The sequence below is a fragment of the Antechinus flavipes genome, chromosome 2 (assembly GCF_016432865.1).
Source record: "Antechinus flavipes isolate AdamAnt ecotype Samford, QLD, Australia chromosome 2, AdamAnt_v2, whole genome shotgun sequence".
NCBI lineage: Eukaryota > Metazoa > Chordata > Mammalia > Dasyuromorphia > Dasyuridae > Antechinus > Antechinus flavipes.
Genome location: NC_067399.1, coordinates 604,253,132 through 604,270,702, shown reverse-complemented (window position 1 = coordinate 604,270,702; position 17,571 = coordinate 604,253,132). Strand labels below are relative to the sequence as shown.

Here is a 17,571-nt window from a genome sequence, read left to right as displayed (position 1 = left end):
ATTATTTATATGCCTATATAAAATATGTTCGACTTGTTCTTGTTAAAACTAAACAAAGTAGCCAAGAGTCCCAAAATGCTATCTATCACCATTTAGCATAGTTTATACTATTTCTATCTGACTTTCCAACTTTTTTTAAAAGGCTTTTTAATAAGAATTTTATGCTTTGCAAAGTTGTTTCCTTAAGCCATATTTAATTTTAGGATACATTTTGGAAATACCAACACGGATATTAGTTATTATTTTGGTGCTCTTAAAATGGAGAAAAATTGCTAGCACTGAGTCAAGTTTTTTCCCTCTGGATTTTTCTGCTTTCTTGTCCTTGATTTTAAAAAGAGATTCCCTTTAAATAGCCATTTTCTTTTCATTATGTAAAAGAAGTGTGACATCTAGTGGCAATAAGCTTTTCTAGAAGTTTGCTTTGACAATCTGGTCTAGCCTTCCTAACTGCCATAGCTTCATTGATTCAAATACAAGTGATATTAATTTGAACATTTGAAGGTACTACTCACTTGTGCAGCAATTCCTATTCTTCCTTCATTAAGCATTCCAATGGCATATTTGTACCCATGGCCAACTTGTCCTAGGATATTAGTTACTGGTACCTGAAGAATAAAAATATTCCACTATTTTTCATTTTATTTTCTCAAGACGTAACATATACTATTTAATATTCTAACTTGAAAACATAAATGTATTTGCACAATGAGAGCAGCCCAATAGACTATAATGGGCATTAGATTTTTTTCTCCTTTTAGTGTCTTAGTTTCCTCATCTATAAAATGAAAGGGCTAAATTAGACTATTTGTAAAGTCTCTGACTCAGGATAATTGCATAAAAAGTGGAAGCAAGGAGGAAGTATTATTTGGATTTAGAACATAAAAATAGATACAATGTCTCTTAATTTACATTTTGTTACTATTATCTGCAAAATAAATGGTGAAGTGCATGATGATATTTAATTAAATACTGAATATTTTTCAGAGTGAATATGTAACAATAGCGAGAAAATTTGCTTCTTAGGGTCACTAATCAGCAATAATCAAAAAAAATCAATTTAGGACCACATAAATAAAAAAAATTTACTTTGGGGTTTAGATGATATGGAGAAATAAATCTAAAATATTTTATTCATTAGCTTTTAAAATTAAGAAAAGGGAATATAAAATTTTATTTCATTTTCAATGAAGACCCTAACTCCCTTTGAGTGCATTTTACAGAGAAGGGTAAAACTTTCATAGAATAACATCGCCACCTTGTGGTCCTTTATGATATTACAATGTATTTTAATGCTATTTTGCATTTGAATTTTTAAAAAATCAACTTTATATAACTGCATGTTCATAACTACAAGCAAAATTAGGTTACCTGGTAATAATTCAACAAGGATAATATTAAGTTGTAGGATAAGACCAAAAGTACTGCCCATGGTTTAATTCTAAAGGAATCAGGATCAGATTAAATTAAAATATTCAAGAACTTCAAACATGTAATTTGACATCATAAAATCTTACCATTGAAGTCACTCCTTTTCATTATTTTTTACACCAAGTATACCTTTCACATAATGGTTTTATTGAAAATAAGGTCACACCTACCTTAACATTATCAAATATTAATGTACTGGTGGGAGATGCTCTGATTCCTAATTTGTTTTCTTTTTTCCCTATTTGAAGTCCCTCTGTATCACGATCTATTATGAAACATGTAATTCCTTTGTAACCCTAGGAAAAGAAATGTAAAAAGCATCATTAGCACCTTTGGTTTCTTAAACTTTTGGCTCCAAAGAATTAAAGGCAAAAAAGAAACACAAAACTTCTGTCGTAAACATTAATGGAATTCAAACTTCAATTGAACTATCATGATGAAAGATCTTGCTATATATTGCACCAGTTCCCTAATTTTAAAAAATGACTTTAAATACATATATTTAATATTTCATTTTCTTTCTCATTTAACCTTTTTATGCTTCTCTTGAGCCTTGTATTTGAAAGTCAAATTCTCTATTCGGCTTTGGCCTTTTCATCAGGAATGCTTAAAAGTCTCCCATTTCATTAAATATCCATTTTTGGATATTATTCTCAGTTTTGCTGGGGAGGTGATTCTTGGCTGTTATCCTCGCTCCTTTGCTTTTCAGAATATTCTATTTCAAGGCCTCCAGTCCTTCAGTGCAAAAGTGGCTAAATCTTGTGTTATTCTTACTATGGATTCATGATATGTGAATTATTTTTTTCTGGCTACTTCTAGTATTTTTTCCTTGATTTGGGAGCACTGGAATTTGGTAATAATATTCCTGGAAGTTTTCCCTTTTGTCATCACTTTCAAGTAGTGGTCATTGAATTCTTTCAGAATTTCTATTTTTATCTTCTGATTTTAGAATATCAGAGCAGTTTTCCTTGATATTATCTCGAAAGATGGTGCCTAGGCTAACTCTTTTACGATGGCTTTCAGGTAGTCCAATAATTCTTAAACTATCTCTCCTGGATCTATTTTCTAGATTTGTTTTTTTTCAATTATATTTTTCACATTTTCTTCTATTTCTCCATTCTTTTAATTTTGTTTCTTGATGTCTCATAAAGTCATTATTGCTTCTCATTTACCCAATTCTAGCTTTTAAGAAATTACTTTCTTTAGTAAGCTTTTGTACCTCCTTTTCCATTTGGCTAAATTCTACTTTTTAAGGAATTATTTTCTTCACTGAATTTTTGTACAACTTTTTTTCCTCATGTGGCCAATTCTTATTTTTAAGGAGTTCTCCAGTGAATATTTTTTCTATCTGGCCTCTTCCCACATTTTCTCAGAAAAAAAAAAAAAAAAGCACTAATTTTAAATAAATATATAATGTTAGCAAAAGCACCACTACTCTTCATAGAATTTCAGAGTTGGAAGAGTCAATTATTATCCAATCTATATTTGAAAAAGAACATGCCTTAGGATCTACAAAGAAAAAATCAAATCCATTTTCCAGGTGAGAGTCTTTCAAATCCTTGAAAGAGTTTTCTCCTTGATTAAATACAACCAGTTCCTGGTTTTTAATTATCATCTGGATAATCTAAAATTTATGAATGTTCTTTCTAAAATGGATATTCCAAACTCCATACTACAATTGCAGTCTAATCAGGGCAGAGGACAGCAAGCAGGATTATAATTTATTCTGAGGAGCTAAAGAACACATTGCTTCTTTTGGTTACCATGGCATACTATTAGCTTATATTAAGCTTTAAGTATGCTCTCAATCTTTTTGTTTTTCACAAGAACTGCTGCCTAGTCATTCTTGCATGATTTTTTACTTATGTTGATATTGTTTAAACTTAAATGTGTTGACATTTACATTACATATTTACATCCAGAATTTTCTTATTTGATCTAGACCAATACTCCAGCCTGTCCAAGAGGTTTGTTTTTGTTGGTTCCTTTCTTCCAGTGGGTTAGCTGTCTCTTCTAGCTTTGTATCATTTCCTATTTATTAAAGAAGCCATTTGTTTTTTTGGTTTTTTTTTTTAATAGTTAATTACTTTTATTTGGAATTGCACCAAAATTTTTGGTCCCCAAGACCAAAAGATTTCTTTTTTTTTTTTTTAATAACTTTTTATTGATAGAACGCATGCCAGGGTAATTTTTTACAGCATTATCCCTTGCATTCACTTCTGTTCCGATTTTTCCCCTCCCTCCCTCCACCCCTTCCCCCAGATGGCAAGCAGTCCTTTACATGTTGAATGGGTTGCAGTACAAACTGGGAAAACATCTTTACAATTAAAAGTTCTGATAAAGGCCTCATTTCCAAAATATATAGAGAACTGACTCAAATTTATAAAAAATCAAGCCATTCTCCAATTGATAAATGGTCAAAGGATATGAACAGACAATTTTCAGATGAAGAAATTGAAACTATTACACTCACATGAAAGAGTGTTCCAAATCACTATTGATCAGAGAAATGCAAATTAAGACAACTCTGAGATATCACTACACACCTGTCAGATTGGCTAAGATGACAGGAAAAAATAATGATGAATGTTGGAGGGGATGCGGGAAAACGGGGACACTGATGCATTGTTGGTGGAGTTGTGAACGAATCCAGCCATTCTGGAGAGCAATCTGGAATTATGCCCAAAAAGTTATCAAACTGTGCATACCCTTTGATCCAGCAGTGTTTCTATTGGGCTTATACCCCAAAGAGATACTAAAAAAGGGAACGGGACCTGTATGTGCCAAAATGTTTGTAGCAGCCCTGTTTGTAGTGGCTAGAAACTGGAAAATGAATGGATGCCCATCAATTGGAGAATGGCTGGGTAAATTGTGGTATATGAATGTTATGGAATATTATTGCTCTGTAAGGAATGACCAACAGGATGAATACAGAGAGGCTTGGAGAGACCTACATGGACTGATGCTAAGTGAGATGAGCAGATCCAGGAGATCATTATACACTTCGACAACGATATTGTATGAGGATGTATTCTGATGGAAGTGGATTTCTCTGACAAAGAGACTTAACTGAGTTTCATTGGATAAATGATGGACAGAAACAGCTACACCCAAAGAAGGAACACTGGGAAATGAATGTGAACTATTTGATTTTTGATTTTCTTCCTGAGTTATTTTTACCTTCTGAATCCAATTCTCCCTGTGCAGCGGGAGAACTGTTCGGTTCTGCAAATATGTATTGTATCTAGGATATACTACAACATATTTAACATATATAGGACTACTTGCCATCTTGGGGGGGGGGAGGAGGAAGGGAGGGGAAAAAACGAAACATAAGTGATTGCAAGGGATAATGTTGTGTAAAAATTATCCTGGCATGGATTCTGTCAATACAAAGTTATTATTAAATAAAATTAAAAAAAAATGAATGGGTTGCAGTATATCCTAAATACAATATATGTGTGCAGAACCGAACAGTTTTCTTGTTGCACAGGGAGAATTGAATTCAGAAGGTATAAGTAACCCGGGAAGAAAAACAAAAATGCAAGCAGTTTATATTCATTTCCAAGTGTTCTTTCTCTAGGTGTAGCTGCTTCTGTCCATCTTTGATCAATTAAGGCTAAAGAAGCCATTTGTTAAAGAAATCTTTTATGACCTGTTTTTAATGTTCTTTGTGATCATGCCTAATTTTCCTATTTTTTATTATGCCATAGTTTGTACATCACTGTTATGTGCTTGTGCCTCCTCCCTCTATTGGACTATAAGCTCAAGGAAGGCAGAGACTATGTTTTATTAGACTATCTCTTGTGCCAAACACAGGGCTCAGTATGTATAGTGAGCACTTGTTAAATGTTTATGAAATGAGTGCCAAAAGAACAGGTAGGTGGTACAGACCAGGAGTTAGGGTACAGAAGGAGTGAAGTGCAGAAGAGATCAAGTGATGCATCTAGATCAACTTTTTTACAGATTGCTGAAACTCTTCATGGGACTATGTACTTAGTATTTAAGAACTGAGATGCACCTCATCCAAATACCATCATTTTATAGAAGAGGAAACTAAGACCTTGAGGAAATGGCAAAGCAGTTTCTTTAGATTCCAAATCTAGTTCTCTTGGGCAGAGTCCCAACTACTGAGATGTGAGGGAGTGATTATCTGCCTTAGTTACCTACTCTATATAGAACTGGATCCTTCTACATTTCACTTTTCTTAGGCTGTCTAGAGTAGAAACCAATCTGGGGAGGACTTAACCTGGTCATTCCTAGGAACTCTTACCCAGGGGAGTGACTCCTGATTGTGAATTGCTTCAGATGTACATGACATATAAGAATAGGTCCAGCTACATTTTACCTTACTCTACACCTCACTATATTTCTAACTTTTTTTTCAAATTTTTATTTTCCCCAGTTACATGTAAAAATACATATTTTTTTGTTATACATGTACATAGATTTTTTAAAAAAAACATCATGAATCATGTGAAACATGTTGGTAGGAAAAAATCAGGAAAAAAGAAAAAGAATATGAAAGAAATAAAAAGTGAATATAGCAGTCTTCATAATTTTCTCTCTGAACACAGGGATGGCATTTTCCATCCAAAGTTTATTGTAATTGCCTCGGATCACTTAACTGCTGAAAAGAACCAACTCTGTCATATTTGAGCATTACACAATCTTGCTGTGTTGTGTACAACGTTTTCCTGCTTCTGCTAGTTTTACTCAGCATTGGTTTATGTGAATCTTTCCAGATCTTTCTAAAATGCTTGTTCATCATTTTTACAGAACAATAGTATTTCATTACTTTCATGTATCATAACTTATTCAGCCATTCCCCAATTGATGGGCATCCACTCATTTTCCAATTCTTTGCCATCACAAAAAGAGCTATTATATTTTTGCACATAAGAGTCCTTTCCCCTCTTTTATGATTTTTTGAGGGGATATAGATCCAGTAGAGATACTGCTGGAGCAAAAGAAATGCAGTTTTATAACCTGTTGGGCATAGTTCCAAATTGCTCTGAAAAATCATTGGATTATTTATCAACTCCATCACCAATGCATTAATATCCCAATTTCTCCACATCCCCTCCAACATTCATCATTATCTTTTCCTGCCATCTTAGCCAATCTGAGAGGTATATGGTACCTCAGAGTTGTTTTAATTTGCATTTCTCTAATCAATAGTGATTTAGAGCATTTTTCATGTGACTATTGATGGTTTTAATTCCTTCATCTGAAAATTGTTCATGTCCTTTGACTATTTATCAATGGGAATGACTTGCATTCTACACATTTGAGACAATTCTTTATATATTTTAGAAATGAGGCCTTTATCAGAAATATTAGTCATAAAAATTTTCCCCACCTTTCCACTTTCCTTCTAATCTTGGCTACACTGGTTTTGTTTGTGCAAAACCTTTTTAATTTAATATAATCAAAGTTGTCTATTTTGCATCTGATAATGTCCTCTAGTTCTTCTTTGGCTATAAATTCCTCCCTTTTCTAAAGATCTGATAACTATTGCTTGCTCTCCTACTTTACTTATAATATCATCCTTTGCACTTAAATCATATATTTATTTTGATGTTATTTTGGTATAAGGTATGAGGTTGTAGATCTATGCTGCACTTCTGATACATCAGTTTCTGTTGGAATACACGGGAGAGCTGTTGGAATACACAGGAGCCACCTGACAATGGCTGCTTAGAGATCCAACCCAGAATGGATCTCATCTTGCGAGAGGATGATACAAGGAGACTGAGAGGCAGTGGCTGTTCTCAGACCTTTCTCTTCTTCCCTCTGCCTCTAATTTATCTCATTCCCAGTCCACAACACCTGTGTCAGCAAAGACTGCCTTGCAACTCCTTCAGATGTTATGATCTACAATTGTGGAGGCTCTCGGAGAATTTACCTGTTCCTTAACAATTTTCCATTTTCCCCACCAATTTTTGTTAAATAGTGAGTTCTTATCCCAGAAGTTAAAGTTAGGGGGTTTGTCAAACACTAGATTTCTACAGTCATTGATTACTGTGTCATATGCATCTAACCTATTCCACTGATCACCACTATATTTCTTAGTCCCATATGGTACTGGTGACTACTGCTTTATAATAGAGGTTTAGGTCTGGAACTGTTAGGTTGCTGTGCTTTGTACTTTTTTCCCCATTAATTCCCTTCATATTCTTGACCTTGTCTTCCTCCAGATGAATTTTGTTATTATTTTTTTCTAGATCTATAAAATAATTTTTTGGCAGTTTGATTATTATGGCAATGAACAAGTAGTTATTTAGATAGAATTGTCATTTTATTATTAGCTCAGCCTATCCATGAGCAATAGATATTTTTCTAACTGTTTAGAAGTGACTTTATTTGTGTGAAAAGTGTTTTGTAATTGTGTTCATAGAGTTCCTGGGTTGTCTTGGCAGATAAGACACTCAAAATATTTTATTTTGTCTACAATTATTTTAAATGGAATTTCTCTTTTTATCTTTCTGTTGGACTTTGTTAATAACATACAGAATGCTAATGATTTGTGTAGGTTTATTTTATATTCTCCAACTTTGTCAAATCTTTTAAGTGTTTCAAAGTAGATTTTTAGATGATACTCTAGGATTCTCTAAGTATACCATTATATCATCTGCAAAGAATGATAATTTTATCTCCTTATTGCCTACTCTAATTCCTTTAATTCCTTTTTCTTTCTTGTTGTTAAAGACATTTCTAGTATAGTAATGAATAATAGTGATGATAATGGATATTCTTGTTTCATTCCTAATCTTACTGGGAATGCATCTAGCTTCTCCCCATTACAAATAATAATTGCTGGTAATTTTAGATAGATGTTGTTTATCATTTTAAGAAAAACTCCATTTACTCCTATATTCTCTAGTGTTTTGAACAGGAAGAGATACTGTATTTTACCAAAAGTTTTTTTCCACATCTATTATCATATGGTTTCTGTTAGTTTTGTTATTATGGTCAGTTATGCCAATAGTTTTCCTTCTATTAAATCAGCCCTGCATTACTGATATCTCATTTGATCATAGTATATTATCTTGCCAATAAATTATTGTAATCTCTTTGCTAATATTTAATTTTTTAATTTAATAATTAAGTCAATATTTAACATTTTTGCATCATTATTCATTAGGCATATTAGTCTATAATTTTCTTTCTCTGTTTTGCCTCTTCCTGGTTTAGGTTTCAGCATCATATTTGGATCATAAAAGAAATCTGGCCTATTCTTTGCCTATTTTTTCAAATTTGTTATTTTTCTAGCTTTTTTAATTGCATGCCCAATTTTTATTTTACTCATGTTCCCCTTTTTATTTTATACATGTAAATATTTAAAAATATAAAATTCCCTTTGGCTGCTTAGGCTGCATTCAATAGGTTTTGGTATGTTGTCTCATTATTATCATTCTTTTTGATGAAATTATAGCTTCTATGGTTTGTTGTTTGATCCACTCCTTCTTTAGAAGTAGATTATTTAATTTCCAAATGGTTTTTAGTCTATATTTTCCTGGCCCTTTATTAAATGTAATTTTTATTGCATTGTGATCTGAAAAGGAAGCATTTATTATTTGTCTTTCTGTCTTGATTGTAAGGTTTTTATGCCCTAATACGTGATCAATTTTTATGTAGGTGCCATATACTACTGAGAAAAAGACATATTCCTTTCTATCTCTATTCAATTTTCTCCAGAGATCTATCATATTTAAGTTTTCTAAGATTCTATTTTCTTTCTTGTTTATTTTATGGTTAGATTTGTCTAATTTCTTTATCTAATTTATTTTGTGGTTGGATTTATCTACTTCTGAGAGGGTAAGTTGAGATCCTCATTAATATATTTTTGCTGTTTATTTCTTCCTCTAAATGGTTCAACTTCTTTTAAGAATTTGGATATTATACCACTCAGTGCATATACATTCAGTATCAATACCACTTCATTTTCTACAGCTTTAAATGTTTCCTTCGTTATCTCTTTTAAGGAGATTTTTGTTTTTATCTGATAGCAGAATTGCTATGTTTTTGTTTTTTTGCTTCAGCTGAAGTATAATAAATTCTGCTCTAGCCTTTTACCTTTACTCTTTTTATATGATTTTCTTCAGTTAGCTTTTGTATCTCTTTTGCTATTTGATTCATTCTACTTTTCAAGGTGTTGCTTTCTTCAGTGGATTTTTTTTTTTTTTTTTTTTTTTTTTTTTTTTGCATTTGACCTACTGTATTTTTTAAGGAATTATTTTCTTCTGTCGATTTTTGTTCTTCCTTTGTCTAAGTTGCTTGCCTTTTAAAATCCTTAATGAAAGCAATCCAAGAAACTTCTTTGGGTTTGAGACCAATCCATATCACCCTTTGAAATTTCCATTTAGGCATTTTGTTCTCTTCTGAATTGGTGTTTTGGTCTTCTCTGTCACCATAGTAGCTTTCTACAGTTAAGGTTCTTTTCTGTTTCTTTTCTTTTTTCCCCTATTTCGTGATTTTTAAGGTTTAACTCTGCTCCTAGGGCACAGGGGGTACAATCCCAAGCTTCCTGTGCAGTTCTGAGCCTTGGCTTTGAACACAGAGGCCCCTTGTGTTTGGTGTCTTGCTCACAACAGAGGTAGTCCCACTTGCTCTCTCCAGGTAACAGACTGGTTTCCCTCAATAGCAATTTGACCTGGTCTAGAAACCACTTCACTGGTCTGCTCTACCACTGAACCAAGACCAAAAGTCTCAATTGTTGATCTGTGATTAAGACCCTCTCACTGACTTTTCTAGATACTATCTGAGTGGGGTTAAGTATCTCTGACTTCAGAGATAATGACCTTTCTTGAAGTTCTTCCAATCTATCTTGAGCTGGAGATTGGTTTCTTTTTGTCAGATTCTGTTCAGAGGATTTGTTTCATGTACTTTTCAAGGGAAACTGGGAAAGCTCCAGCAGCTTTCTGGCTTCACTCCACCAACTTGGCTCTGCCCCCAGAACTCTATTTCTAATTTTTCAAATCAGAATACTCCTTCATAGAAACCATTCCCCTATATATGCTTTCTTAATTAGAATGTAAACTCCTTTAGTCAGGAGACTGTTTTCACTTTTGCAGAAGTAACCAGCAGTTAGCTTAATTCTTGGTATATAGCAAGCATTTAATGAGTGCTTTTTCATTTGTTCATTCACATGATTCATGTAAATCTATGTGGCAGATATTCCTAAAATCACTGTAGAGATAAGAAAACTAAAGTTCCCTTGCCAAACATTGAACAGCTCACAAAGCCAGAATTTAAAACAGACTATTCAACCTTTAATAATGAAAAAAACTCCAAAATTAGTCATTGCTTCAATCCTGGTTCTCCTACTGCCTACCTATGTTACTTACAATAGAGATATCTTCAATCCAAATGTTTACATGAATTATTTATGCCTGAGCTGTGGTAAAGCTTTTTGAGCTTGTGTTGATCTATCTCATCAGCCATGGTCAGATACCCCATACCTTGACTCCAGCATAATAATGACATTTTGCTTCTCTTCAAGCACAAAGGACAACAACCAACTTTGAAGTCATTCAACCTCAGTGACCTTCAGTTTCTTTATATTTATAAAGATATTGGATTTGATGTCATCTAAAGTAATTTCCAGTTCTAGATGCTGCCTCTCTATTTAAGAATAAACCATACAAGTACCACAGAATTTCAATGAAGAAAAAATAGGAAAAAAATTTTTAAAGGAAAAAAGATTTTTCATTTTTAAACTTACCACATTAGGATTAACATTTGCCATGACCAGAAAAATTCCTGCATATTCTGCATTGCTAATCCACATTTTGGACCCATTGATGATATAATAGTCTCCTTTCTTCTCAGCTTTAGTCTTTAAAGCAAATGCATCACTGCCAGCCTGAGCCTCAGAAAGGCAAAAACTTCCTATCTGTATATTTAAGAAAACAAAGATTCAGATTTTAGATGTATTTATATTTTTGCATAAATTTATGAGAAATTTACATTTGTAAGGGACATTTAGAAACTCACATTTTAGTTATTTTTAAAACAATACAAAAATTATTTTAAAAAACAGTATTATTCTTTCTGATAATTATTTTTCACATTTTACCATAAATTTCCATAAGAATTTTAACAGGAACAAGAAATAGTTAAATTTTAAAAAATTAACTATAATCATTACAGAAAGTGGATCAAGAATTTGTATTAAAAGTTATTACCTAACATCACTGGAAATTGTTTTGACTAAAAATATAAAGATTTTGATTTTGATATACATATTAAAACTAAATCAAAATATACTTTAATATTTAGATAAATTTAGATAAATATTTAATATTTAGAGACTTCTTTGCAGACGTAGGAATAGAGAACAGTGAAAATATGTTGAAAAACATAGTTCAAGATGTAAGAAATAATAGGTCACAGGCTTGAAGATTATAAATAGAAGTCTCATACATATATAACATGATTAACTTCCTCAAGAAGAAAGCTGACAGGTACTGGACTATGTGAATATGATTACAATGTGAATGTCACCAAAAATATAATTAATTATATTTTAACATACAGGAAATATCTGCCTTTTAACATGGAAATCATTATTGAATCATGTTTCTTATAATAAGATGATTCACAAAAAGGCAAGGCAGAAAAATATAAAAGCACATATAATACCAAATATATGAACATAATAACATAAAATACAAAGCCATATAAAGCAGAAAAATACAAAATACCCAAGACATGATATACAATAAAAAAATAATAATAATAAGTCGAGTTCTCTATGTATATCATCTGCAAAGAGGGATAAAAGATTCAGCTCCAGTCTCTTCAATTCTTTGCATATTTCCCCATTTCAACTGTGTTTCTTGTAAAGAACCTATTATATTCTGGTTTCTAATCCATTCTGCTATCCACTTTTATTTTATGAGTGATTTCATCCCATTTACATTCACAATTACTGTGAATTTCCTTTCATCCCATTTTTTTCCTGCTTATCCTTTTTATCCTGTCTCTCTCCTAAAGTCTACTTTGCTTCGGAACAGTGTCTTCCTTCTATCCACCCTCTTTTGTCACCACTCCTCCTTTCTTTTCCCCTTCTCCTCCTACTTCCCTGCTAAATAAGGTAGATGTCAAAAACCCAATTTTGTGTGTGTGTGTGAATAAACACATATGTATGTATATATGTGTGTACATCTATGCACATATGTATGCACCCTTTTTGAACCAATTTTTAGATGAGAATGAGATTCAAGTAGAAGTACCTTTTCACCATTTCTTCTTCAATTGTAAAAGTTCTTCATTGTAAATCTCTTATATAAAAATATCTGATATAAAAGATAATTTCCCCCATTTTTTTTCTCCTTTCTCCTTCTTCCAGGGTACCTACCTTTCTCATCAATTCATTAAAAAAAACCAGCCCAACATAATCAACTCACCTCTGTATCCTCTATGTAGAATCCTTCTAATTATTCTAATAATGATAAATCACCCCTCCCCAGATCACATTACCCATACAGAAAAGTAAAAACACTTTTAACCTTATATTTTCAATCCTTTATAATTTCTCTTTCAAACTTATCTTTTAATGCTTTTCTTGAGTCTTGTATTTGAAAGCCAAATTTCATGTTCAGCTCTGGTATTTTCATCAGGAATACCTGACAGTCCTCTATTTCATTAAATATCCATTTTTTTTTCTTTGAAGGATAGTTAATCTTGGCCTCAGTTCTAGCTCTTTTGCCTTCCAGATTATCATATTCTAAATCCTTTACTCCTTTAATGTGGCAGCTGATAAATGTGGTATGATCCTGACTATGACTCCAGGTATTTGAATGGTTTCTTTATGACTGCTTTAAATATTTCCAAACAGCATCCAATTCTTTGTCAACTGCTATAGTTCCTGTAATCTATATGATCAGTTGCCAGGTTTTCTTACCATCTCTAGTTGATCTAAAGCTGTTATTGCTTCTATTGCCACCATCTAGTCTTACTATAGGTGTTTGTCTACGTGAACTCTGAATCAATCTCTATCTCTGTTCATCTTCCAACCTCCTAAATTGTGTTTTACCAGAAGATGTCTCACCCTGAACTTTTGTTGACTTTACTGCTTCAGAATTATGTTTAAAGAGTTATATAATTGTTTGGATGAGAATGTTAGAAGAGCTCAGCTGAGTGCTTCCTATATAGTCACCTTGGTTCTGCCCCATGAGATTTAAAGTAACTTAATGAATATAATAAATTATAATGTAGCTGAAAGCTAGCTGAATTCAGAAAGGTCCTTTGGTTAATTCTTTAACTAAAAATGATATTTATGTAGAAAACATAATTAAGACTATTTAATCATAAGAAAATATCTCAGATTTTAAAAAGTTGACATGTTGCTTAGTTTTCTAAAAAGTCTTTCACATATAATGCACATATATTGATTTTGAAAAAAAACAGAAATATTCTCAATTTTTGAAAAAGTTATTAATTTGAAAAATTGTTTTTCACTCACTGTGTCTTTAGCCAGCTTGGTCAAATAGGTTGCCTTTTGTTCTTCTGTCCCGCATTTTCTAATCAGTGTATTGATTAATGTATTCTGGATGTCACATAAAACAGATACAGATGCATCAACCTTTGCTAATTCCTCTATTGCTAAGACAGAGGAAAAAAACGAAGCTCCTGTCCCTCCATACTTTGTTTCAATTTCAATACCCATCAACTAGAGAAGAAACAAGAAAAATAAATTATTAGGTTATGCTGTGAAGGTATATCCTACAAAAAGAATAAGCTTTTGAAGTAAATCTTAAATATTCACATATGTATAATTCTAGACATTACCAAATACTTCCTTACTTATATATAGGGAGGCATTTTCAATCCATGATATTTTGCATAACAAAAAGTACAAAAAAAAATCTCTTTTAAGAGGATGTAATGACATAAATCAACTCTGATACTTTCTTTAGCTCAGTTCAGAAAACTACAAAAGAAGTGAAAATGTATTCATAAGAAAATAAGAGAGCATAATAATATAAGTTATATATTATAATTGGATTACCTCACTGTTGAAACATTCTCAATTCCATTAAAAATGCTTAATATTTTTTAATCAATGCATTCCCTTACTGTCTAAAATTAAAACTATATGGAAAAAATTTTTCAAGGGAGAATTAGCTGAATCTTTGTAATAGGCTTACATTAACAATCTTTGCAAACTCCACTCACATTTTAACAGTTTGATTCTCCTAACCTTTAAGATGGCAAATGAAAAATCAAAATGAGAATGACTTTGCAGAGTCTAGGTTATTTGTTAACTGATGTACTATACTATGCAGAGTTATGTACTAAAAAGCTTCATCATAATCAGAGTCATCAGATAATCTAATAATTTTGGAGCAACTTAGAGGTTATCTTGTCTGGGATACTCTACTCCTTAGTACTAAGTGAAATTTTCATTGCACTTACACAATTCTTCTTTTTTCACTGTCTTTAGATTCACAAAAGTGATTTATTCCAAAAGCTAATCTGACAAAGAATAATGATCTTTGTTCTTCCTAGTAGGACAGCAATATTCTTCCTTCCCCCCAGCCCCAACCAGGTTTCAGAACTAGATGTTAAACAAATATCAAAAATGTTTTAAAAGAATTAAAGTATAACATGTAGAAAAAAGTATTGTAATTAGCATAATAAAAGTCATTTCTGATTAAGCTCCAGTTGTCACTTTGGAATACTGACAGCTACAAATGAATCACATATAAATCAGTATCTTTTGCTTTTATAGGAAAATAATCAGCATCAAAATTTCAGGGTATGACAATAAACAAAAATCCTTTCTCGAATAAATTTATTTGGAAGCAAAAGTTTCACATTTGCCTCATTATTTCAGTATTCCTTAAAGAGACTAGCACAATCATAAATTGAAAGTATCAAGTTAGTAAATTTCATTTCCAATTCACTTATTTCTCCATCACTTACATGATGTTGCAGTGGTACAGTGGATAGTGTTGGGCTTACAGGAAGAAATCTTGAGCAAGTCATTCTATGTACCTGAAAGAACTAGGTCTTATTTACTAATCTACAGAAGGAAAGGATCTTCCTTGGTAGCAGGATCTTCCACAAGAGAAGCTCCCTGTAATGATTTTTATTTATTTTGAATTTTGAAAAAGACAAAAACAAAATCCATTTCCATGTATATACCACAACATAAAAAGGGGAAAGAATATAAACTATGGATTTCCATTTCACATTGTTTAGTATTTTGGGGGGAAAACAATGTAATACATAAGATGTATTTTTTTCCCCAAAACTACTATGCTTTCTGTGCTTTCTTCTAAGTTTTGTTTTGTTCTCTGCTGTGTATTTTTGTTTTTTTCTCCCTTTTTTCATACCCTGCCCTAGAATTATGTGTCTTTGTGTGTACCATCCAATACAGACCTCTATTTTTCAGTTCTTTTTCTGGTCTTCCATAATTGATTTGAGTATTTATGATACTCAAAATGACTTAAGCCATTCAAATGTGTTCTTAGAACAATATTGCTGTTCTTGAATATATTCTCCTGTTTCTGTTCATTTCACTTTTCATTATTTCATGCAAATCTTTCCATGTTTTTTCTAAAATCAACCATTTCATCATATCTTATAGCACAGTAATATTCCACAGTCATATTCCATAATTTGCTCAGTTATTACCCAATTTACAGACATCCTTAATATCCAGTCTTTGTCACCACAAAGACAGCTACTACAGATATTTTAGAACATAAATGTTCCTTGCCTTTTATCCTAATCACCTTGGGAAACAGATCTAATAGTGATATTGCTGGGTCAAAGGGTATAGGAAGTTTAATGACTCTCTGCTCTGCAAAATGTTTGGAGTAGTTCACTGTTCTACTAAGTGTATCAATTTTTCCATTCCCTTTACCACTTGTCATTTCCCCCTTTTTTTTCATTTAACCAATCTGATTGGTGTGAGATGACATCTCAAAGTTGTTTTAATTTGCATTTCTCTAATCAATAGTGATTTAGGGCATTTTTTTTTCATATGAATAAAAGCTGTGTTGATTTTTTCATTAAAAAACTGTTTATTCACATCCATTGACCATTTATCAAATGGAGAATAATTTGTATTCTTATAAATTTGACATAGTTCTTTGTGTATTTGAAAAACTGAGGCCTTTATGTGAGAAACTGTATAAAAATTTTTCCCAATATTGTTTTTGTCTTAATCTTGACTACCCTGGTTTTATTTGCACAAAACCTTTTAAATTTAATTAACTGAAATTATCCATTTTACATTCACTATACTCTCTATCTCTTGTTCATTCATAAATTATTCTCCTATCCACAAGACTATTAATATGCTCAACGTTCTTTTAATTTTTTTATATGTACCTTTGTAACTAAGTCATGTATCCATTTTGACCTTATCATACTGAATGATGTAAAATTTTAGTTTATGCCCAATTTATGCCACATTGCTTTCAAACTTTTCCAACAAGTTTTTTTTTTTTTTTTTTTTTTACCAAATAATAGATTCTTGTCAAATATGTTGCTGTAATCATTTGTGTATTATGTCTACTCTGTTCCACAGAACTACCTTTCTTTTTCTTAGCCAGTATTAGATATTTTGATAATTACTGCTTTGTAGTAAAGATATGATACTGCAAAATCTCCTTCCTTTATATTTTTATTAATTCCATCACTATTCTTTTTTCCTTTTGTTCTTCCAAATGAATTTCATTACTTTTCCTAACTCAGTAAAATGATTTTTTTGATAATTTAATTGGGATGGCATTGAATAAATAGGATTAGTTAACACTGTCATTTTTATTATATTGGTTCTGCTTCTTCATGAATGATTAATATTTCTCCATTTATTTAAACCTAACTTTATTTGCATAAAAAGTGTTTTATAATTACATTCATGTAGTTGATAGGTTTGTTTTGGTAGGTATGCTCCCAAGTATTTTATATAGTGTACAGTTATTTTAAATGGTCTTTATCTTTTCTTGCAGGGTTTTTTTGGTGATATATATATATATATATATATATATATATTTTTTTTTTTGAGAGAAAGACAGGCTGATGATTTATATGGGTTTATTTCATATCCTGCTATACTGCTAAAATTATTATTCCCACTAACTTTTTAATTGAAGTTTTAGAACATTCCAAACATGTCAT

The 17,571-nt window shown here is 31.7% G+C and overlaps 1 protein-coding gene across 1 annotated transcript in view; it reads right to left on the bottom strand.

Moving 5' to 3' along the window:
- Window positions 1–17,571, bottom strand: part of ACADSB (acyl-CoA dehydrogenase short/branched chain) — a 44,693-nt gene that overhangs the window by 12,405 nt on the left and 14,717 nt on the right. Inside the window, exons 4-7 of the mRNA XM_051981599.1 lie at window positions 13,901–14,107; window positions 11,156–11,326; window positions 1,599–1,724; window positions 513–605 (exon numbers count right to left, since the gene is read on the bottom strand). Coding sequence (XP_051837559.1) covers window positions 513–605; window positions 1,599–1,724; window positions 11,156–11,326; window positions 13,901–14,107 — 597 coding nt within the window. The remainder of the gene's footprint in view (window positions 1–512; window positions 606–1,598; window positions 1,725–11,155; window positions 11,327–13,900; window positions 14,108–17,571) is intronic.